At 64.1% G+C, this 21,505-nt stretch overlaps 2 protein-coding genes across 3 annotated transcripts in view; both read right to left on the bottom strand.

Moving 5' to 3' along the window:
- Positions 1-2,077: 2,077 nt before the first annotated feature.
- PAM16 (presequence translocase associated motor 16) lies at positions 2,078-6,773 on the bottom strand. The gene is made up of 5 exons (XM_005306168.4): positions 6,617-6,773; positions 5,135-5,219; positions 4,240-4,376; positions 3,598-3,663; positions 2,078-2,235 (listed from the first exon to the last, which is right to left on the bottom strand). Exons 1-5 carry the CDS (start codon positions 6,617-6,619, stop codon positions 2,143-2,145), a joined length of 384 nt encoding a protein of 127 aa, XP_005306225.1. The 5' UTR covers positions 6,620-6,773; the 3' UTR covers positions 2,078-2,142.
- A 2,943-nt stretch (positions 6,774-9,716) lies between these two features.
- Positions 9,717-21,505, bottom strand: part of CORO7 (coronin 7) — a 171,910-nt gene continuing 160,121 nt past the window's right edge. For both annotated transcript variants that reach the window (XM_005306167.5, XM_042854121.2), the window contains 11 exons: positions 20,978-21,064; positions 20,374-20,516; positions 18,610-18,714; positions 18,204-18,289; positions 17,056-17,197; positions 16,103-16,192; positions 14,070-14,186; positions 13,798-13,933; positions 13,241-13,332; positions 12,504-12,590; positions 9,717-11,699 (listed from right to left, as the gene is read on the bottom strand). In XM_005306167.5, coding sequence (XP_005306224.2) covers positions 11,694-11,699; positions 12,504-12,590; positions 13,241-13,332; positions 13,798-13,933; positions 14,070-14,186; positions 16,103-16,192; positions 17,056-17,197; positions 18,204-18,289; positions 18,610-18,714; positions 20,374-20,516; positions 20,978-21,064 — 1,091 coding nt within the window. In that variant the 3' untranslated portion in view covers positions 9,717-11,693. The remainder of the gene's footprint in view (positions 11,700-12,503; positions 12,591-13,240; positions 13,333-13,797; positions 13,934-14,069; positions 14,187-16,102; positions 16,193-17,055; positions 17,198-18,203; positions 18,290-18,609; positions 18,715-20,373; positions 20,517-20,977; positions 21,065-21,505) is intronic.

Here is a 21,505-nt window from a genome sequence, read left to right as displayed (position 1 = left end):
GTGAGGGAATCTCAGAGCCCGCCCCGCAGGGCCAGGGGGCCAAGCAGCACAGAGGGCAGTGCCACAAAGGCTGTGCGTGTGTGTCATTGTGGTACCGATGGCCCTTAGGAAATGGAAACAATCTACTATGCCAGCTGGGCTCAGGCAGGGTTATTCCCTCTGGTCTGTTCCCCTGGCACAGGGATCTCAGGACTTGGTAAAGCTAACCCCCCACGGGGTGGGGGTTGCCATCCCCCCAAGAGCTGCAGGATTGCGCCGCTTTGGGAACATGCCGCTTGCCACCCCCCGGGTGGCCTGGTAGTTACGATGATCAGGAGTGGCGGGAGCACAGGTCTGACAGCTGTTGTGATCAGTGGTGGCCAGAGCTCACCTTGATGGAGGGGTTTGTGGAACAACGCTGCATCCCAGGAAATGCTCCAAGCATCTCAGGGCAGCTGAAGCCTGGAGTTTATGGGGGAGCCCCCAGAAGCCTTGCGGGCCGCTGCTCTCCCCAGTCTGACGGGGCCCAGGTTTTCCTGTGGTGGTGACAGGCCAGCAGCAGGGTGGTTATAGCTCCTGGGCTCAGCTGTTCCCCTGGCTCCTGGGGAAGGAGCCACAGAGGGGCCATTTGCTGCACTCTAGTTTGGCAAAACGCTCTCAGAAATGGTGCCTGGCGAGATTTGGTTCCTGAGCCCCCTGGGCTCAGTCTGGTCCCAAGAGCCCATCTGCGCCTGGCCTCCATGGCTGGACAGGAGTGGCTGAGACAGGCAGCTGGGGCTTTCCAAATAGCTGAGCAGAAAATGCGTCACTGCAGCCCCCAGGTGAAACCGGCGGCCCTGCACCCTGGTTACTGTCTCCTTGCCCCGCTAAACTGCTGTGCTCTTTAGGCTGCCCTCGCCCCCAGGGAGAGCTGGGTGTACAGGGGTCCAGTCAGGTAGGGTGGGCTCACACTGACTCCCGGGGGCCCAGCAGCGGGTCTCCTCGCACGGCAGCTTCCCCACGTCCTACCAGTTCTCCGCCCATGTTGTCTGAGTCTTCCTCCCCAGCAGACACCGTCCTGAGGCCGCTGAAGGACCTGGCCAGGGAGTGGAAGGGCAGATACGTCCCTGCGATGGTGGGTGCAGTGGAAAGCGTCTAGCCCCCATCACACTGAGTCAGGGGCACACGGAAACCCTGTTTCTAGAGCAGGGGTGGGCAAACTTTTTGGCCCAAGGGCCACATATGGTTATGGAAATTGTATGGTGGGCCATGAATGCTCACAAAATTGGGGGTTGGGGTGCAGGAGGGGGTGAGGACTCTGGGGTGGGGCCAGAAATGAGGGCTTCAGGGTGCAGGGAGCTGCAGGCTGGGGCAGGGGTGCAGGCTCTGTGGTGGGGCTGGGGATGAGGGATTTGGAGTACAGGAGGGTGCTCTGGGCTAGGACTGAGGGGTTTGGAGGGTGGGAGGGGGATCAGGGCTGGGGCATAGGGCTGGGGCGTGGGAGGAGGTCAGGGGTGCAGGGTCCTGACGGCGCTTACTTCAAATAGTTCCCGGAACCAACGGCATGTCCCCCCTCCGGCTCCTACGCAGAGATGCAGCGCCGGCTCTGGGTTCCCAGCCAATGGGAGCTGCAGAGCCAGTGCTTGGGGCGGGGGTGGCGTGTGGAGCACCCTGGCTGCCCCTACGTGTAGGAGATGGAGGACATGCTGCTGCTTTTGGGAGCAACACGGAGCGGAGCAAGCCCTTGGCCCTGCTCCCTGGCAGGAACTCAAGCACCAGATTAAAAGGTCTGATGGGTTGGACGCGGCCCGCGGGCTGTAGTTTGCTCACCCCTGTTCTAAAGCACGGGGCTCCCAGGGGGCAGCCAACTGGCTGCATGTAGCACCAGGCATTTCTGGCTCTGCAGTGGGTGGGGGCAATTGGACGCCATGTTTCAGGGAGAATGGTCCAGGAAGGAATGCTCCTCCTCCATCTACCTCACCGCCCACTTGTCCTAGTGCATTATGGGAGGCCCCTGGCCATTCGGTAGTGGATACAGCTGCCCGCAAGCAATGGGCCAGGCCATGACCCCCCCATCTCTCCCACGGAATCTCCTGAATCCAAACCACACAGAGGAAGCTGCAGAGAGGGGATTTATTGGCTGGCTATAATTTAGAGGGGCTGAGAAGAGGGCATGGAGGGTAGTTACGTCTCTGGCTTCTGCCCCTGTTCTCTTTCACTCTGTCTCTGGGCCTCGATTCGGAGCTCTTCGTCCAGCCGCTCCTTGGCTCTCACCACCTGCGGGACAGTGTCTCCAATGAGTCTCACCTACCACCCAGTCCGCCATACCCGGGCCGGGCCTCAGGCCCAGGATAGCCAAGGGACATGGCTGCACTTCACCAGGCAGCCAGGAGGAGGCAGCAGAAACCAACAGCATGACTGGCTAAGTTCCCTCTAAGCTGCGCAGCTGCCTATTAAGCCCTGCGCAGGGGCTCAGGCGAGGAGAGGCGCCCCTCCCGGCTGGCCCCAGCACGGACGTGTTGCGGCCGGGGGAGGGGAGCCCCTCCCTTGGCCCAGCCCCAGCACAGATCTGCCTCGGCTGGGAGAGAGGAACCTCTCCCTTAGCCCGGCCCCAGTGTGGACCTGCCTTGGCCTGGGGAGGAGCCCCTCCCTCAGCCCAGCCCAGCCCAGCCCCGCCAGAGCTGCTGCGGCTGGGGAAAGATGCCTCTCCCCTAGCACCAAGCTGCTGCAGCGAGAGAGGGCTGGGGGGAGTCATCTCTCCCCACCGCAGCCCCAGGGAAGCCTGCACCCCAAACCCATCATCCCTGACCCCACCCCAGAGCCCACCCCCCCCGCACCCCAACCTTCTGCCTCTGCCCCAGCCCTGAGCCCCCTCCCACACCCCAAACCCCTCATCCCCAACCCCACCCCAGAGCCTGCACCCCCAACCAGAGCCCTCACCCCACACACTGCAACTCTCTTCCCCAGCCGTGAGTCCCCTCACACACTCTGAACCCCTCGGCCCCACCCCCACCACATGAATTTTGTTATGTGCACCAATACGAAGGTGAGGTGTCACACATCTCCATATTGATGCACATAACAAAATTCATTCCGCACATGGATGTAAAACATTAGAGGGAACACTGGTGACTGGCATGAGGGGGCTGCTGATAGTGGCTCCAGGCCAGGCCCCACCATGCAGCAGCAGAGGGGCCTGAGAAAGACGCTGCAGCCCAGGGCAGTTTGCCCCCTCCATCCACATGCCCCGGAGAGCACAGGATGGCAAACGGACGCTGTGCCAGACCCCAGGGAACTCAGCCTTTCTCAGGGTCCAACATGCTGCCATCGGAAACACCCAGGGTCCAGCCCGTGTGACAGGGGCCCAGAGAGGTGTGGGGGCATGTGGGCGGGTGTGGGGATGGAAACACCCAGAGGGCACTGCCAGCAGGACGTTCACCCTGGCAAAGACCCCGGAAAAGATCTGCTTCTGCTCAGAGGGGTAATTAGAGCGCCACAAACAGCGATGACAGCCTTAGCGCCTCCAGCCCCAAGTGCCAGCTCCCAAGACAGCCAGCCGGCTCCTGAACCTGCGAGGCCAGCCCAATAGCCTGGCACAGAGCAGGACGGATGCCCAGACCCATCCAACTCCCTGCTTACCTTAGACTGCAGGTAAAACGATCCCCCCACTGACTTGTCATTCACCTTGAATAAGTGATCGTAGTTCTGCCAAAGGAAACAAGCCAACCGTGAGCTGCCTCTTCCGGCTGCCCCTCGCTCTGCATTTCAGCGCGCTGCCAGCTGGCTGTTCTAAGTCATAGTGACAGGTCCCTCCAGGGGACAGCCATGGCAGTGCCCGTGCCCTGAGGCAGAGGGAGCAGCTACCCTCACTCACTGACACTTGGCCAGCAAGGGCATGCAAATTCACTGGGTGGCTGTCATGGGGGGTTGAGTCCAAGCACTTCAGCCCAGAGCCTCTCTCCCTCCTGCAGCACTGGAAAGCCCTGATTACAGTGCAAGCCAAGAAGGGTCCCGGGGCAGAGAGGAAGGTGCGAATGCTTCAATGCACCATTGGTAACAGGCCTGCTGAAGGAAGCTGCTGCACTGAGAACAGAGGTGCCCAGCCCCAACTGGCTACCCATACTCACACTCCCTGGAGCAAAACACGCCACCACCCAGCCATCTCCTGCCAGAGCGAGAACACCAGGCTGCAGCAGCTGGGGAAAAGGGGCTGGGCTTTCAGCAACCTGCTGCTATGCAGACCTGCCTGCTGGACCATCCCGTTCCGAGCCGCAGCTTTACCTTCTGAATTTCCTCCGGGCTGAGCTTGGAGATGTTGAGGATCTGCTGGGCCTCCTGAAGGCTGATCCCCGAGATGCTGGTGGCTGCAGCAGACTGGGGCCCGGCGCGTCCCCGCGCATCGGCCGCTGCTCGGCTGGCTGTTCAGAGAGACCCCAGAGCTGGTCACTCCTCCAATCACAGCCCACTCTCCCCGGCCCACCTGGCCACTGCGCTCACAGGAGAGCTTGCCTGGGGCTATTGAACATGCAAAGGGAAGTGCCACAGGACCTCTATGGACATAAGGAAATGGGGGGGGGGGTGAGGGCAGGGGGTGGCAACATGAGCCAAGGATGCCTGGGTTCAATTCCAGTCTGTCTCAGGCTGTGTGGGGCAATGGGGATGATCCTGCCCTCCCTCCCAGAGGATCCCCCTGCTCTCTGTACAGCACTCAGAACTGTCCCCACCGGGGCCACAGTAAGCCTGGCCCAGTCAGCCACCGAGCAGGGCCCCCAGGAAACACTTGGGGCCAGACTTGGGGGCACTGCTCCCCGGGCTGCAGAGGCCAACTCTGACAGCAAATCTGGGGTCTCCAGAGACTGGAATCCCAGCCCAGGTCCCCATCCCTGCTCCCTGTCTGGCAGCAGCTCGTGTTACTAACCTAGGTCTGTGAAGGTTACCCGCTAACACTAACGCACGTTACTGAGCAGTTACCACAAGCAATGGTGCCAATCCAGGCTGCCTTCCCCCAGCAGCACAGGCCCGGTGCCCCGCTCCCACCAGCAGCCCTCTAACATGCAAAACAAAGACACTAAACCAGAGCCAAGGCCAGGGGTCACCCTCAAGGACAACACCAGCTTTCCATAGCTACCCCCCTTGGGTGGAAGAGACAAGGCTGGCAACGGTGACTGGTGCTTACCTGCAAATTCCTGCCGGAGTGCCCGAGCGAAGGCCCTGCCCACTACCTGCACCCCCACCACGATGATCTGCGCCAGGTACTTGGCCTGCAGACAAAGCACAAGCAGTCAAATACCCGCTGCCGACAGGGGTCTACAGAAGAGGCCTTCTGTGTGGGTGTGCCCAGGTTACTCCTCAGACCTTGCATCGTTCAGGAAGGGCATCAGGTAACTAGGAAGATCCAGCGGCTCCCCCTCTCCCCCCACAACTCGGGCACTAGTCAGCTTAAAAGCCCTCTCCTCCCTCAAAGCATTCACCCTGCCAAAAGCCAGCCAGTGACGCAACATGGTCCAGAAGAGCCAGGAACAGATCGGGGCCAGTGCCCTGGGACTGGTTAAATCATTAGCTATGGGAGCCCAGATGTGACCCCAATGCTCACTGGGCACTGGTTTCAAAAGGGAAGGGAGGCCGCACAGCTGGCGACGCACAGTGCGATTCTAGACAAACCCTGCACTGGGGATGGGGGGCACTTCACCAGACAGTGCATCTGAATTCAGAGTAACCTCAGCCTTTGCACCCAGCGGCCCGGGTTGTTCCTGTTACACAGCGAGTGCCTTCTAGTGGCCAGGAAGCTGCATGTTCCTGCTGGCTGTATGCAGAGCAAGGCCAGCCCGGCCCTGGGCACCGCAGGGTGGGCACTGGACACGGAGGAGCAGCTAATGTCCCTGCATTAGGAAGTGAAAGCGACCAGACAGGCCACTGTACACTGATGCCAGGCGCTGGGCTCATCCCTCACACCGGTGGTGCTGATGAGCCGCGGCAGCCAGAGAGTCAAGTGAACGGCGGGCACCGCAGGAGCCCGCGCAGGTGACACCTTCTGTCTGGCAGAGCGGGTCAAGCGCTGGCCTGGTCCCTCTCTCCTGAGCCAGGGGAGCTTTTAACAGCCCCCAGCCTGGGACGCCTCTGCACAAACACGCTCTGCCCAGGGCTGCTTTCCACGGGCAGGGGGTACTAGGGCGATGGACGAGTTGTTCCCTGACCTAGCGCCGTCTACACCGGGGTGAGGTCACCGGGTGACGGGCCGGCAGCCGGGGCCATGGAGCTGTTCTGTACGGCCCAGGGCTGCTGCCGCCTGGCAGAGCCACGAAGGTCCTGCCCCGGCCGAGCTGCATGGACCCAGGACGCGCCGGGCTCGATCCCGGCCCCGGCCCCGGCCCCGGCCCAGCCGCTTTCCGCCTGCACGGGCAGGAGCTTGGGCCGGGCGCCGGGCGGGCAGCCGGGGTCTGTCCCAGCGCCGCAAGGGGCCCCGTGGGCAAGTCGGTGAAACGCTCCCTGCGGGTCCCGGGGGCCGGCCCGTGCCAGGCGGCGGGGCCCGGGGCAGCACCGACTCTCCGGCGCGCACCGGGCAGAGGGACCCCGGGGCCGCCCCCCCAGCGGGCCCTGCGCAGGACGGAGCGCGGCTGGGGGAGCCCCGGCTCGGGGGAGCGATCCCGGTCCCGCTCACCATGTCCTCGGCGCTTCCGGCCTGCAGCAGGCCCCGGCTCAGGGAGCGAAGGGCAGCGGCCACCGCGGGGGCGCCATAGAGACGGTGCCGGGCAGAGTGTCCCCGCGGCCATCGAGCGGCAGGTGCCGAGCGCCGCGCGAGAGGGGAGCGCGCCCCCTGGCGGGCGGCGGGTGGCTGCAGCGGGGCCGGGGTGCCCTGTCCCGGGAGCCAGGCCGCTCATCCGCATCTTGGCCCCAGCGCAGCAGCACCCCCGTGCCACGTGCTGTGGGCGTGCCCCACGGCTTGACCCACAGCCACCCCCCGCGCTGGGGGGCAGCAGCGCAACGGCACTTCTCTAGCGCTTGGGTCTGGGCTTTGGGTCGTGGCCCGGCCCGAGATCTGCCAGCCCCTCCTGCCACGCTCCGCACCCGCAGCCCCTCGAGTGTGCCCCGGGGCTTGGCCCAGCCATGGGGCAGGGAGAACACGGGGGCAGCAGGAACTGGCCGATCTGGCATTTGGCCACATCCCTGGCACGACCCACCCCTGGTGAGCAGCAGGGCTGGCTCTAGGTTTTTTGCTGCCCCAAGCAAAAAAATTTTTGGCTGCCCCCACCCCAGCCCTGGGCTCTCACACACCCCCACAAGTGCCCTCCCCCACCCGGACCCCCTGCCATCCCAGGCCTGGTCTCTCTCTCCCCTGCTACCCGCACCCCCTGCTGCCCCAGCCCTGGGCTCTCTCCTCCCCCCCCCCCACACCCTCTGCCGCCCCAGCTCTGGGCTCCCCCCCACCAGTGCTGACTCTGCCCGCTCCCCCCTTGCCTCCAGCCAGTCCGGCGCTGGCAGGGTCGGGGTAAGCAGTGGGGCTTTCGGGCCACGCCTCAGCCCAGGGTCCCTCCAGCCAGGGATCCCACCTCCAGGACTGGCCGGACCCGGGAGGGCAGAGCTGGGGGACCGCCCCGGCAGGGGGCTGAGGAGCCGGGACAGGGTAGCCCCAGAGGGAGTGGAGCCCCGGAGAGCGGGATGCGGGCCCCGCATGGCAGCACCCCGCCCTCTATGGCCCCGCTGCTGCTTCTGCTTCTGGCTGCCCTGCTGCAGTCCCTGGGCAGCTCGGGCTGTTTCGCCCAGCCCCGGCTGCGGCACTGGGGGGCGGCCGCCCTGCAGTACCTGCAGGTGGCTCCCTGTGCCCCGCAGGGCGGCCCCCAGCACATATATCTCCTGCTCGGCCCAGCCACAAGGTACGGGCACTGCTCCCCCACAGCATGAACCATAGCAGCCCCAGGGTGCCCTGCGTGCACCACACACTGCTGCTGCCAGGGCCGGCTCTAAGCTTTTGCCGCCCGAAGCAACAAAAAACAAAACCAAAAAAAGATGGCCGGAATGCCGCCCCTGAAAATGTGCCACCCCAAGCACGTGCTTGGTTTGCTGGTGCCTAGAGCCGGCCCTGGTGAGCAGATTGCCCTGGCATCAACACTAGCTCGGGCAGAGCCCTCGGGCTGCGATCTCATCACATGGCACAGCACCATGTGGGGGCACTGCATCCAGGGCTAACAGATGCAGCCCCCTTACTGGGTTGGCTTGGCCCGCTCTCACTAGTGCTCTCCCGTTCAAACACTGACGAGGCCTGGCAGCTTGGCAGGACTGATCTGCCAAACTCACCGTGTAGCTTGGTGTGTGTGTGCTGTGCCTGTAACGGTGCCATGCTGGGAGCCGGCAGCTGACCGGTGTGATAAACAACACCTGTGCGGTGGAGCATTGTGTGCCATACAGTGGCCGTACCTATTCTGAACCATAAAACCGGGCTGGAAAGATATTTTCTCACGATATCACAATAATTCACAATATTTCACAGTTTAAAAACATCTTCACATTTGCGCCTCGGACTCTGGGCTTGAACTGGAGCCAGGTGGAAAAATTCCAGACAAACATTTTAGGTCAGAATTTGCATTTGTCAAAATCAGACTGTTTTGATCTGTGCTGACAGAGCCCTGTCTGATGTCTGGCCAGCACCCGCGCCCACTTGGCAGGGAGACGAGCCTGGAAGCCCTGGGCAGGCACCCCGGCTCTGGGGCAGCCCGCCACGTCGACAGAGTTGGAGACCCCAGGGCTCCTACGCTTGTAACTCCAGGGCAGCCGTGGCTCTTGGGCAGCTCGACAGGTGAACGACCCCTGAGCCAGACCTCCAGTCCCTTGAATGGCCAATTTCGACATGTTTAGGTTTTGTTCCAAATCACAACAAAACCAGACTTCAAACGATCAGCCAAGGTGGGGTGGGCTTTGGTAGGTTGCCCCTGCTGCCAGCCCCCTGCCCATGCCCGGTGCAATAGCATTCACTAGAACAACAGGGAGCCAGTTACCCCGTGGCACTGGCAGTTCCTTTCCCCCAGGGCCTTGCATCTGAACTCAATCCTCTCCATGTTTTGGGTCACCTCCACAGGGTCACAGCCTCACCCAGCTGGGCCCAGGCATAGCATGGCTGCGATTCCCAACCGCTCCCAGGCAGTGCCCGCACCAGGGGAAGCCATCTCCCAAGCTGCAGGGAGCCCTGAGCTGTGAACACGGCCCCTGCAGGCTCCAAGCGGGCCAGGCCGGAGCGTCAGTGACGCGCTTAGCGGGAGCCGAGGGTGCCTGACACTGAAAACTGCTGGCTGCAGGACAATGCGCTGGGCTCGGGGGCTGGGGTGTACCACTGCTGCACCCCTGTACCCCACCAAGGAAAATGGAGGGCTGGGAGGCACCTTCCATTGGCCACAACGGCGGTGGTGAGCGCTAAGGCTCACCCACCGGAGCACCGGGTCTGAGGGGAGAAAGCACAGTCGGCTGCAGCGGCTCAGGGACTCCCTGCCCGTGGTGCTCAGCACGCGATCTAAGCCACACTGGCTACCTGCGATGGGCTTGGCCCTCCCAGTGACAGCAGCCGCAGCCCATGAGCTTGGCCACAAAGCCAGCTAGGTGACGGGCAAGTGGGAGTTGGCCACAGGCCAGCATCGACCGGGAGCTGCAGCACCAGCCGGCCAAGAGGCAGGTGTGAGAATCCGTCGCCCCACAGCCCCGAAGAAAGCCAGCCGAGGAGGAGGCTTTGCCTGCCACGCTGCCTTTCAGGGACTATAGATTTGCTACCTCCATTTGTTTTTTTAAAGTACTGTTTTTTATTAAAACTCGCGACGCCGTTTCAGAAGCCCCCTCCCCACCGCTGCGTTGCTGGCATTTGTCCTCTTCCAGTGGGCACCCACTGAGTCCCCACTCCCAGATTCCTGTGCCGTACAAAGCACAGCCCCGGCCCTGATCTGGCACTTGGGCTTGTTGGCAAGGCAGTGCCCCTCGCGGTGCCAGGCCCTCCAGGAAGGGCTGGACAGCTGTGGGCCTTGGCTCGGGGTAGCTCAGCTCTCTGGCTCCAGCTCTGCTCTCTCCCCCCAAGAGAACATTCTCCCACCGCCCAGGCAGGTCACATACCGGGCGACATCACACGCTCTCTGCTAGACACCGCCTAGGTGAGCTAAAGGCTCACACTGCTGGTGAAATATTGCGCAGAGTGAATGTAATGCTGGGGAAGGATACCAGCCTGGCAGCCCTAGAGCCTGGAGGTGTCCAGACTGGGTACCCTCAAGAAGCAGGGCAAGTATCTCCGGGTACCGCCCGCCCGAGCTGCACTAAACGCCAGGGTCAGAGGGAAATCAGCAATAGTGCCTGGGATGTGAGTCTGAGTTGAAACCAAGGGGACAATGCCCACCTGCAACAGCAGCCTGTGCCCCAAGCCCAGCCTGGGGTAGAGGGGAGGCTCTGGAGGCGTGGCAGTGGGGTTGCAGTGGCAGCTCCAGTGGGGCTGGGCCCGGGTGTGGGCTGGAAGTGCCACACAGGCCGGGCACCCTTGGGTTCCTGATTTCTCGGGGTGCAGCTGAACCGCAGTGCTGAGCTCCAGGCCTGTTCCATCCCTGCTCTCTGCCAAGGCTACCCACCAGCGACTCCTGCCCACCCTCCGGACAGGCAGCCCTCGAGGCCAGGGTGTGGTGCCCCTCTTGGGGAGGCTTGTGCTTTGAACGTCTGCCCGATGGGAAACAGAACAAGTGAGACTCCGCCTTCAGATCTGAACTGAAGAACAATCCCAGGCCAGGCCCCTGCACTGGATCGACAGGTGCCAGCGAGCCAGGGGCAGCCGGGGCGACAGCCTGACACAGAGAAGGCACTTGGTGTACGTTGTGCCGCGGTCATTCCAGCCTCCGGCCCTTGCTCCCCGCAGCCTGAAAGAAGACCCCGATTCAGCAGCATGAGGCACGTGCAAGCGCTCCGGGGTAGACTTGTGGAGGTGTTCAAGGCACCTGCTGCCCTGGGTGTCAGACCCCTAAAACCCCGTGCATTGTGAGCAGGGCTGGCCTGAAGGAGGCGCTGCAGGCTGCGCCCTTGCTTGGGAGCCGTGCTCAGTCGGGCTGAAGAGATTGTGTTGACAGAACAGGAAAGGTTGGCGGCTATGAAAGGCCAGGCTGGGAGGCCCAGACCCCACAGTGGCACCCCCAGCTCCCCACGGCCCTCTCCTTCCCCAGCCTTGCAGCCCCCGGGTGGCTCTGTCCCTGCCCACGGTGGTTACCACCACCATGCCATTGGCTGGGGCCCAAGCACAACATGAATGTCAGCCAACCGGCGAGCAGCTCTGCCCGAGGGTGGGTGGTTTGAGGTGCCCGGAGGAGCCTGCTGGTCCAACAGGCAGAGGGTATAAACTCCTGGCCAAAGCCACGGGCAGCATGGCCAGCCCCGGCCTGGCAGCACAGCGGAGTGTCCGTAGCCCTGCCAGATCCCACATGGAGAGGAGGGTGCAGCCTGGCAAAGCTGGCAGGATCTGGCTCACTCAGTCCGTTAGACCTTAGGTAACAAGGCAGAGCCCGGCACAGAGCTGGCTTCCCGGGCTCTTTGGGAAAGGGCCGGGGCTGGGCCTAAGCCCCTCCAGGGAGATCGGGGCTGGATTGGGGAGCGGCAAAGCCCTGGGGTGTGGGCACAGTCCAGCAAAAAGCAAGGCCTCAGCGTGGGGGCTGCGAAGGCCAGGCAGGGAGCCAGCATCATTGGCACGGAGGAGATTGCGGTCCCAGGAGACAGGAGTCGCCCTTCCAGGGCTAGTCCTACAAAGAAAGAGATGGAGTGAGCGGTAGCCTGGGCAGGGCGCCTGGCACACGGGTGTGATCGCTGGGTACGCTGCCCTCTCCAGGTTCCCCCACAACCCAGGCAGGGCGCCTGGCACACGGGTGTGATCGCTGGGTACGCTGCCCTCTCCGGGTTCCCCCACAACCGGGGCAGGGCTACTGGCACAGGGGTGTGATCACTGGGAACGCTGCACTCTCCGGGTTCCCCCATGTCCCGGGCAGGGTTACTGGCACAGGGGTGTGATCACTGGGCATGCTGCCCTCACCGGATCCCCCACATCCCAGGCAGGGCACCTGGCACACGGGCATGATCACCGGGCACGCTGCCCTCTCCGGATCCCCCCACATCCCGGGCAGGGCGCCTGGCACACGGATGTGATCACTTGGCATGCTGCCCTCTCCGGATCCCCCCACATCCCAGGCAGGGGGCTTGGCACACGGGTGTGATTGCCGGGCACACTGCCCTCTCCGGATCCCCCCACATCCTGGGCAGGGCTCCTGGCACAGAGGTGTGATTGCTCTCTGCCTCCTCCAGAGCCCCACAAGTCCTTCTGGGTACAGAGGGCCATGAGGGTTTCTCCTCAGGGAACCATCCATAGCTCCCGCCGCCCAGCTTCCCCCGTGAGGGTGGGGAGCAGGAGGTGGGGGTCCAGGCAGCACCGTGGCCCCAGCTCTCCTCCCCTCAAGACCAGCGAACCAAGTGACTGGTTCCTGCCCCCCACCCCCGGGGGAGCACGTCACAACACCCCCCCGTCACCCCTGCAGCAGGCCCCCCGGCCCTACCCATTCCGCTTCATCCACCCCTTCGAAGGATTCCTGCGGCAGGGGGTCGTCCCGGTTACCCAACTTGGCCACCATTGCACTCAGCAGCTGCAGGGAGAAGGGCAGAGCGTTGGTGCCGTCCCACAATGGGACCCAGGGGGCCTTCCCAGCGCTCGCTGCCCCCACGGTGTTTGCTACTGGTGGCCGGGTGGGGGAATATGGGCTCTGCAGCCCTGCTCCCCTGCGCCGGGCATGGAATGGAGACTAACTGTCCAGTGGGCACTGGTGTGCCAGATACGCCCCCTCCCCCAGGAGCGCTGGTGGGTCAGTGCCTGGCAGGAGGCTCCATGGGGCTGGTGGGTGGGGTCAGTGCCAGGCAGGGAGGGGCCTCCAGGGGGCTGGCAGGCAGGGTCAGCGCCAGGTGGGGAGGGGGCTCCAGGGGGCTGGTGGGCAGGGTCAGTGCCAGGCGGGGAGGGGACTCCAGGGGGCTGATGGGCAGGGTCAGCGCCAGGTGGGGAGGGGACTCCAGGGGGCTGGCAGGCAGGGTCAGTGCCAGGCAGGGAGGGGGCTCTGTAGAGCTCGTGGGTGGGGTCAGTGCCTGGCATGGACAATGGAGGGACCCAGCAGGGTCAGTGGTCCCCAGCACTGGGCCAGGTCCAGCCTGCAGCTGTGGGGGCAGGGTGGCCTGGCTGGGCAGTGCTGGCTGGGGCGGGCAAGCCGAGGCAAGAAGAGGCACACGGGTCCCTGGGGCAGCCCACCTCCTCCTTCTTCTGCTCATCAGACTTCTCCTCCAGGTAGACCGAGGCTGGGACATACTTTCGGGTCGGCACATCCTGCGGGGCCGCGCTCACTGGCACAGACGGGTCCAGAGGAGAGAGCAGCATTAGCACCCATCTCCTCACCCCCTGCCCCACCCGGCACCGCCCAGCCCTGAACTCACCGGCCTTCACAAAGGGCCACCAGAGAACTGCTCTGCATGGCCTCCTCCAGTCCCCGAGAGAGACGCCATCCTGGGGTGCAGCCTGCCCGCCCAGAGCCTGGCAAGGACCCCCGGACCCCTCCCCTGTCCGCCCTGAGCCCAGCAAGCGTTTGCCAGTCTGATCAGCCTCAGCTGGGGCTGTGGGTCCTTCTCCCAGTGCCACATAGCCAGGGACGCCTCCTCTCCTGAGCGCCCTCACTCCACCCCACGACGCTGGTGCGTGTGGGGAAGAGGAAGGTGCATGGGACCCACTCTGCACCACCCGGGGGCCAGCCCCCACCTGCGCTGTACCTGACGCTCTGGGCCCCTCCCCCCCATGGCCCTGCCCTCGCCCACCTGGCGTCATGTCCTGGGGCTGCAGGCTGATGGTGCGGTGCTGCCCATCAGTTCCTGCGCGCCAGGCCGCGGCACGGAGGGCCGGCTCCCAGCATACTGCAGTGGCTGGGTAGATGTCGTCCTGGAAATAGTCCTTCTGCACGGGGGAGGAAGGCCAGGGTTAGGGGCTGTGCGGGGCAAAGGAGCTCAGCCTGCCCAGCCCCGTAGGGAAGGGGGAGGCAGCACGCCAGGGCTCGCTCCTCGTGCAGCCCAGGGAGTCCAATGCCACCCACCTTGACTCGGGGGACCCTGAAGGCAACCGGCTCGATGGAGCTCTGCCTCAAGCGCAGAGCCCTGGCAAACTCCACCTCTCGCACATCGCATTCCGTCTTGGGCAGGAACACGAAGCCCTGGGAAAGCAGAGAGGGAGATGTCAGAGTCCCCCCTGGCCTGGCAGCTCCACCCCCTGGGGGCCTGGCCCCCGTGAACCTCACTTCCGGGGCACTGGGGACACCGACAAGTCCTGCTCTCCTGCTCAGCGGGGGGGCAGGGATGGCAGCGGAGTGATGGGCCCGCAGGAGGCCGTGTTCAGGCAGTGCTACCAGCTCCCTGGCACTGCCTACTCAGGGCACAGGATTTGTGCAGGTCCCATGGCCCTCTGCAGAGTTACAAGGCAAAGCCAGAGAGGGAAGGCCTGAACCACCAATAAGATGCAGCCACTTCTGGTGTGGAACCTGGCAGCTGATTAACAGCACAGGACAACAGCATACAAATGAAGAAACCTGACAGTCGTTTGGCACTGCAGTGGGGCTGAATGGAGGCAGAACATCCTCACTCCAATTGGAACAGGAGCCCAGTCTGGCATCCCGACCCCTGCAAAAATTGCCATGGGGTGGCATACAAAGGATGGTGCTGCCCCCTGGCCCCACCCTCTCCTCCCGCTTCTGCCCCTCCCCGGCAGTCTCTATAGCACCCTGTGCCACAGGGCTCCTGGTGCAATCTGGGCTGGGCTGTGAAGACCAGGTGCCCAAAGCCCACGAGAAAGGCCCTACTCCCATGGGAACGGTCTGTCGGCTGCCTATGTGGGCAACATTCACCATGCCAGACCCTGGGGCTCAGCACGAGGAAGGGCAGTTCAGGGGTTCAGCACCGCCTTCTCTTCCTCCCTGTACCACACCCCACACTGTGGAGAGCCAAGTCTCCGGGCGCACCTCTAACCTGGTGCCCGCCCATGGACACCCATGCTCAGGGAGGTATGTGATGCTCCTGCCCACACCCGGCCAGCTGCAGAGGGACCACTGCAAACTCCAGCAGCCTGGGGGGCAGCTGCCAGCCTGGACTTTGGGGGGGGGGAGGCTGGGGGCACTGCCAAGGGGGCTTCGCCTGCACACACCGGTGGGAAGCTCCACCTACCTCTGGAGTGGATTCCTCCTGCACACGTAGCACGGGTTTACACCCGTGTCCCTGCACATGCCCCACGGCACCACGAGGCCCTCTAGCGGCCGTGGCGGGGAATTGCTACGCTATAACGCCCCTGCACACTGGAGATAGTGACTCCCCTGGACGGCCACTAGAGGGCAGCTTTGCACCTGCTATACAAGGGAGTGGAGTGGCGAGTTCCGGGGCTGCAGAAGGACTGGCAGGGAAAAGGAGGAGGTGGATCTGTCTGGGGATGTGGCCCGGTCTCCCCGGGGAAGGGCTTACACATCCCGTCCCTGGGATACTGAGCCCTGGGCTGGTCAAGACCTGGGGAAGGCGTGATCGGGGAAAGCCCTGCATGGGGACCCATGGGACGCAGCGGGCTCTGCCGTCGCTAGGTCCCGGCTTTGCCCACTCTGCCATGCTCTGATGCAGCGATGTGGCCTGGACCAGGACTGTGCCCCTGGTGTGACAGAACCACCCATGGCCTGGGGCCGTTCGAACCAGGACAGCTGGCATGGAGCACCTCAGGTCTCCTTGCTCAGGTGGTGGATGCAGAAATTGCCCCCCATGCACAGACCGGGACTGAGCCAGGGAGCGGAGGCGTTGGGGTCTCTGCCCTCGTCAGCTGTTGGGAGATCCAGCTGTCCCAACACAGCCAGCCGGGCAGCTGCCCCAGCCTCGCAGAAACCTGCCACCAGCCAGGGAGGGCAGCAGCAAAGGCAGGCGCTGCCAGACCGCCCCCAGGCCTAGCTCGACTGGGGGAGGCCAGGGCACACGCTGCACAGGCAGAGCCCGACTGGGGGTGGCTGGAGCCCCGCCTTTGTGAGCGGGCAGATGGCCTGGCACCGCAGAGGTGACCCTGCTCCCTCTCTGCCCAGGGCCCTCTCCCCGCCAGCCCTGGTACCTTGTGAGGGTCGCTGGAGGCGAAGCTGTTGCACTCCAGGAAGAAGGGTGCCTCGGAGACCAGCTCGTAGACAAAGACTCTCGTGTCACCCTAAACGCCAAGGGCAAGGAAAGTCGCGTGAGGGGAGAGCTGGCGACGTACGGGATACGGCCAGGCCGGGTGCCGATGTCGGGGGCAGCTGCCGTGTCTCTCTGGCGTTGTCGTGGAGGTGCGGTGTGTGGCGAGTGAGCTGGGATGCAGCAGCCTCATGGCATCATGGGGAGGGAGGCAATGGTTCCGCGGGGAGGCTCCGTGGCGGGACCCAGAGGAGGAGCAGCCCCCAGCCCCCCAGGGCTGGCTGCACAGAGAGCATGGCCTGAAGCCTGGCCGCCGTGGGACGGAACCAGTGGGGCTGTCCGGGCCAACAGCCTCCCAACGGGGGGGCCAGGCAGGGAGCTGCTCCCCCGCGCAGGGAGACTCCGCTCCATCATCCTGGGCCCAGCCCTCTGGAGACCCCCACCCCAAACAGAGCATGGTCACTGATGCCCCAGTGGCCGGGCACGGGGGCACTCCCCGCTGGGCTGCCGGGCACTGCCTCTCTCAGGCTCACACACATGTGCCAGGGGCCTGTGCGACAGGCAGAGCACAGATGCTGCTCAGCCCTTTCTCTAATGCCACAGGCTCTTCAACTGCTGGTTGGCCTGGGGCAGCCCCGCTTGTATTCCTGGCACAGTCTGAGGCCTGGCAGCTCAGCCGGGACGTGCCACCCGCAGCGACAATGGAGAGACAAGGATGGGGCCTGTCGGTCTGAGCCCTGGGAACGCCCCAGTCGTGCTCCTGGCTCCACCGGGACCTCGCTCTGCAACTCACTTCCAGGTTGGCTCCGATGCCCAGCCCCTGGCAGGGCTGGTGAGGAGCTGGCAGACACCCTGTCTGTGCGAACTGGCTGAGCCGCCCCTCCCCCAGGCACTCACCTTGCCCGTGAGGAAGACCACGCTGGTGTCTGGGTCGTAGAAGGGGATGAGGGTGGAGGGAGCCGTGTCGATGCTCACCACTGCCAGGGGCCCGGCTGCCAGGGACGCTGCGTCAGACAGATACAGCTGGCGCTCGCTGCGGCTGTGTGGAGAACATGGCGCGGATCAGTGGGGCCCGACACCGGTTCACCACACAGCTGCCCTCACCCTCCTGCGGGAAGATGCTGCTCCCTTGGCGATCCCATTCCTGGGGCACTGCCATGCAGGAGGCCAAATGGCGCAGAGGCAGGCTCGGCTCAGGCTGTGGCTGTCTCCCAGTCAGGATGTGCACCGGGCTGAGCAGGGGAGCTGGGACACAGGAATTCGCAGGCCAGGCAGCAGGGAGGTGGATGAAGTGCCAGGGTGTTGACCTGGTGTCTAGATAAAGGCCAGGTGCAGAGCAGGGCAGATGGAGCTGGCTTCAGGGCCCAGGCCTGGCTCCCAGTGGGGAGATCTGCAGAATGGCAGCTGGCTTTGCCTCCTGGACCCCTCGCTGGAGCCACCTCTCACGAGGCCTCCTGCTGCGCTAGCAGAGCTGCTCTCCACCGCGCCTGGCGCAGCTGCAGGCTCCTGCCTGGTCCCCAGAGACCCCCTGGGGCTTCCTCCACAAAGCGACCCCAGTGTCCCAGGGAGTGCGTGGCCCCCTTGGGAATGCAGCCCCGTGGGGCAGCAGGGCCAGAGTGCAGCAGCAGTTTAGGACAGGAAGTGAAGCCCTGCTTTGCCCACCAGCAACCCCCGGCCCCAGTCCCCAGCAGAGCAGTTATCCAAGCTGGGACGCTGCAGCATGGCCAGCCACACAACCCAGCCAGGAGGTGACTGACCCCCTGGGTGCTCCCTCTGGGGAGGGCGTGGGTGCCACGCTGCTCCGGGCACTGGCATGAAGCTGGCATCCCTCGCTCCTGAGTTTTGCCTTGCGGAGCAGGCGGCACAGCCTGGCTGAGGGTACAGCCCTGCTGGGACCAGCGATCAGTGCAATTCGGAGCCACAGCCTGCATGTGGGGTCAGCTGCAGAGGTGGCTGCACTGCCAGGACCATGGCAATGGAAGTTATCGCAGGGCGGTGACCTGCGCAGGTGACTGATGGCCTGGGGACGCAGCACCAGCCCTTACCTGTCGAAGCCAGACACCAGCAGGTAGCGGCCACCACAGACCCAGACCAGCCGCGCACCTCGCCCGCCCTCGGGGCCGGGGCCTTCCTGTGGGGAGGAGAGAACCGTGACTCCCCAGCACACGCCCCCCATGCTCCCCGTACAGCTGCCTCCACCCCGGGGAAAGGGGAAAAGGCTGCGCAGGGCAGATTCGGGGTGGGACAGGGAGGCAGGAGCGGGAGCACGTGACTGGCTGGGCACAGCAGAGCACACTGCTCCCATGCTGCCCCCTCCCCCTGCTGCCAGCCAAGCACCCCCACAGGGACCCCTGTGCCCCACAGCTCCCTCCTGGTCCCCCCACAGCCCCATGCCTGCCTCTATCATGTCCTCCCCTCCACCCTCCCAGGAGGAAGCAACTGACCCCTCACCTGCTCGGGCTCCGGGGACTGGCGGGGCACATAGACCCGCAATCTGCCATCCTTGCTGACTGTGGCCAGCTTCCGGCCATCCGGACTCCAAGCCAGGCTGAAGATCTGAAAGACACCCGCTGCCTGCGTCATGCATGTCCTGGCCCTGGGCACCAGCCGCGTGGTGCTCATCGAGCATGGTAAGCAGGGAAGGGCTGGCAGCGATGGGGCGGGCAGGGTGGGGCCCCCCAATCCAAGCTGTGACCTTGAGGAGCTGGCTTGGGAGAGGCTGGCAGCTCACACTGGAAGGGTTAAAGTAGAGTGGGGCAGCATGGACCGTGGCAGTGGAGGGACCTCTGCAGGCAAGGGGAGAATCAGCAGGGGGCCTGCTGGCTGAATCAATCTATGTGTGCTGGAGAAGGGGGCCCAGCCCCACACTGGGACAGCCACAGGTCCCCTGCGGCTGCCTCTGCCAGGCCTCGCTCCCACGCTGAACCCGTGCCAGTTTAAATCAGTTTAGCTATGCCAGTCTCCCCCCACGGAGATGCTCAGATTTCCGATTGGCACTTGTAGCCCACGCCCAGTGTGTCCCACGCAGCCTGGCACCGGCATGGGGACGTGGCTCTGGGCACACCAGGCTGGCCTGCACTCCTGAACCACACCAGCTGGGGATGGGAATCCTGAGGGCACACAGGGTGGGATCCAGATGTCAGCCCCACAGACAGGCCCCCCAGAGACAGGGGCTCCCTTAGCTCAGCTCCCAGTCCCCCGCATGCCCACAGGCAAACAGACACACCCGGCAGGTGCTGATTCCCACCCCCTGCCAATGCGGTCCCATCTGTCCAAGCCCTGCTGGGGAGCGCGGGGATCGGCCGTGGCCAGGGCCCTCCCAGCACCGCCGCCATGAGGCTCAGTGGTTCAGCTGAGACATTGGCTGGCATGGCTGCAAGCTGGCAAAGGCCAGTTAGGATGCAGTGCCTCTGTTCTGAACGTGCTATGCCGGGACTCAGAGTGTGGGGGCATGGGGCGTAGACACTAACAGCACTGCTTCGTAGTACAGCTCCTGGGCTCTCCGCTCACACCCTGCCTTCATCCGCATTGACCCTGGGACAGTGACTGGAGCTTATGCCCCTGCAGCCAGAGCTCTGCCCGGTGCTGCCCTGGGCATGTGCCAGCAGCTGGGCCGGGCAGGCGCTGCAGCCCGGAGAGTCAGGCTGGTCTGGGAGTGGGCCGGTGGCGAGCTCATCTGGAAGGATCTGGCTGGAGGGAGCTACCCCCCTGCGTGCGTCTTTGGGCTGATCCCTGGCGCACGGAGGTCTGACACGCCCCAGCTGCCAGACACAAGCTGTCCCTGTGTTCTTGGCCAAGCTTGCCTGGCTTGGTGTCCCAAGGGAGCATTCTGGGACTGACCATCTCTTGGGAGGGGTTTAGCATTCTGAAGGTGCAGCCTACAGCGGGCTGTGGGGGATTCTCATCTCCCCGGCTATGGCCGGCTGCAGATGTTTATGCATTTTAAAAAGCCCTGTGTATTTCTCCGGCAGCGACAGCCATGCTCCATGTCACTGACTGCATCCTCCCTTCCTGCGTGGGGCTGTTGCAGTGTGGGGGAGCTGCAGGTCTTGCCTGCCCATGGTGACTCCTTTTCCTTGCCCCTTGGCACATCAGGGCATCCACCAGCACCAGCCTCCCCCCGCCTTCCCCACACAGACCCCCACGCCGGGCACTGCTCTGCCCAGCTCCCTAGGACGGGCGCATGGCTTTGCCCTGGCCTCGCTTGCCCCCTACCTGGTCTCGGTGCCCCCTCAGGCACAGCTCCTCCCTGCCCGCCTGCAGGTCCCAGATCCGCACGCTCATGTCGTAGGAGGAGGAGGCCAGTATGTCTGCAGCCAGGGGGTGGAATTTGAGGGAGTAGATCTTCTCCGTGTGACCTTGGGGAAGAGAGAGGGGAGATTTCCGTGGCCTGGCACGGACAAGGGAGCCAGGGCGCGACAGGAGCTGATGTGCCCTGGCGCTCTGTTCAGAGCCCCCAAGCACATGGCGTGTGAAGCCCAGAGCAAGGAGCCGGCGAGCCCGGTCTATTGAAACCAGACTTGGTTAGAGGGACAGAACGGTGATAGCGCCAGCGCCCCATCTGCACCCCACCTGGCACCAAGGGAGCCAGCCAGTTGGCATATCCTGGGGCCCTGTTTCTCCAGCAGTGCCACACTCCTGTCCCCTCCAGATGGTTTGATCTGCAGGCCCCAGCTTAGAGACGGACTCATCGGCTTAAGGGAAAGCTTCGCTCCAGCGCAGCATGACTGCGGGGCAGGCCAGGTAAACCCAGCCAGCAGGCCGGGCACTCGGAGCCTCTCCCTGGCTGCCAGCAGCGCAGACGCTCCACAGCCCTTACCTCTGAGCACGGCCTCAGGCTCCAGCAGCGTCTCCTGCAGCCCTCCAGGGGGGATTCGCCACAGGCGGATCTTGGCATCGTCGCCCGCTGAACACCCGAGGTTGCCGAACAGAGACAAAGAATGAGACGGGTACTAATGGGTGCTGGGCACCAGTGCCTGGGAGGCCCCAGGAGCAGGCAGGCACTAACAGCCTCTGCCCCTGGGGATGCTGGGGCCTTGGGCAGGCGAAGATCAGGGATGCGAGCAGTCCTCTGGGAAGGACAAAGGGCCGAGGCAGCAGGACAATCTGAAATGTGCCCACACCCCGAGTGGCCGCCCCGAACACGTTTTAAAAACTGCTAAAACTTCATTTTCAACCACTCCTAAAAACCTCCCGCTCCCATTTCCCAGAGATTGCTTGGCCTGTTTTAATCACCCACTGAAATCCACAGGGGAAGGGATCCGGCCGAGGAGCCCCAAGGCAATGGCAACAATATTTGGGAAACGAGCACATTCTGCACTTGTCGGTTCTCCTGGAGTCAGTGGCA

The sequence above is a fragment of the Chrysemys picta genome, chromosome 10 (assembly GCF_011386835.1).
Source record: "Chrysemys picta bellii isolate R12L10 chromosome 10, ASM1138683v2, whole genome shotgun sequence".
Classification (NCBI taxonomy): domain Eukaryota; kingdom Metazoa; phylum Chordata; order Testudines; family Emydidae; genus Chrysemys; species Chrysemys picta.
This window is presented reverse-complemented; position numbering and strand designations above follow the sequence as displayed.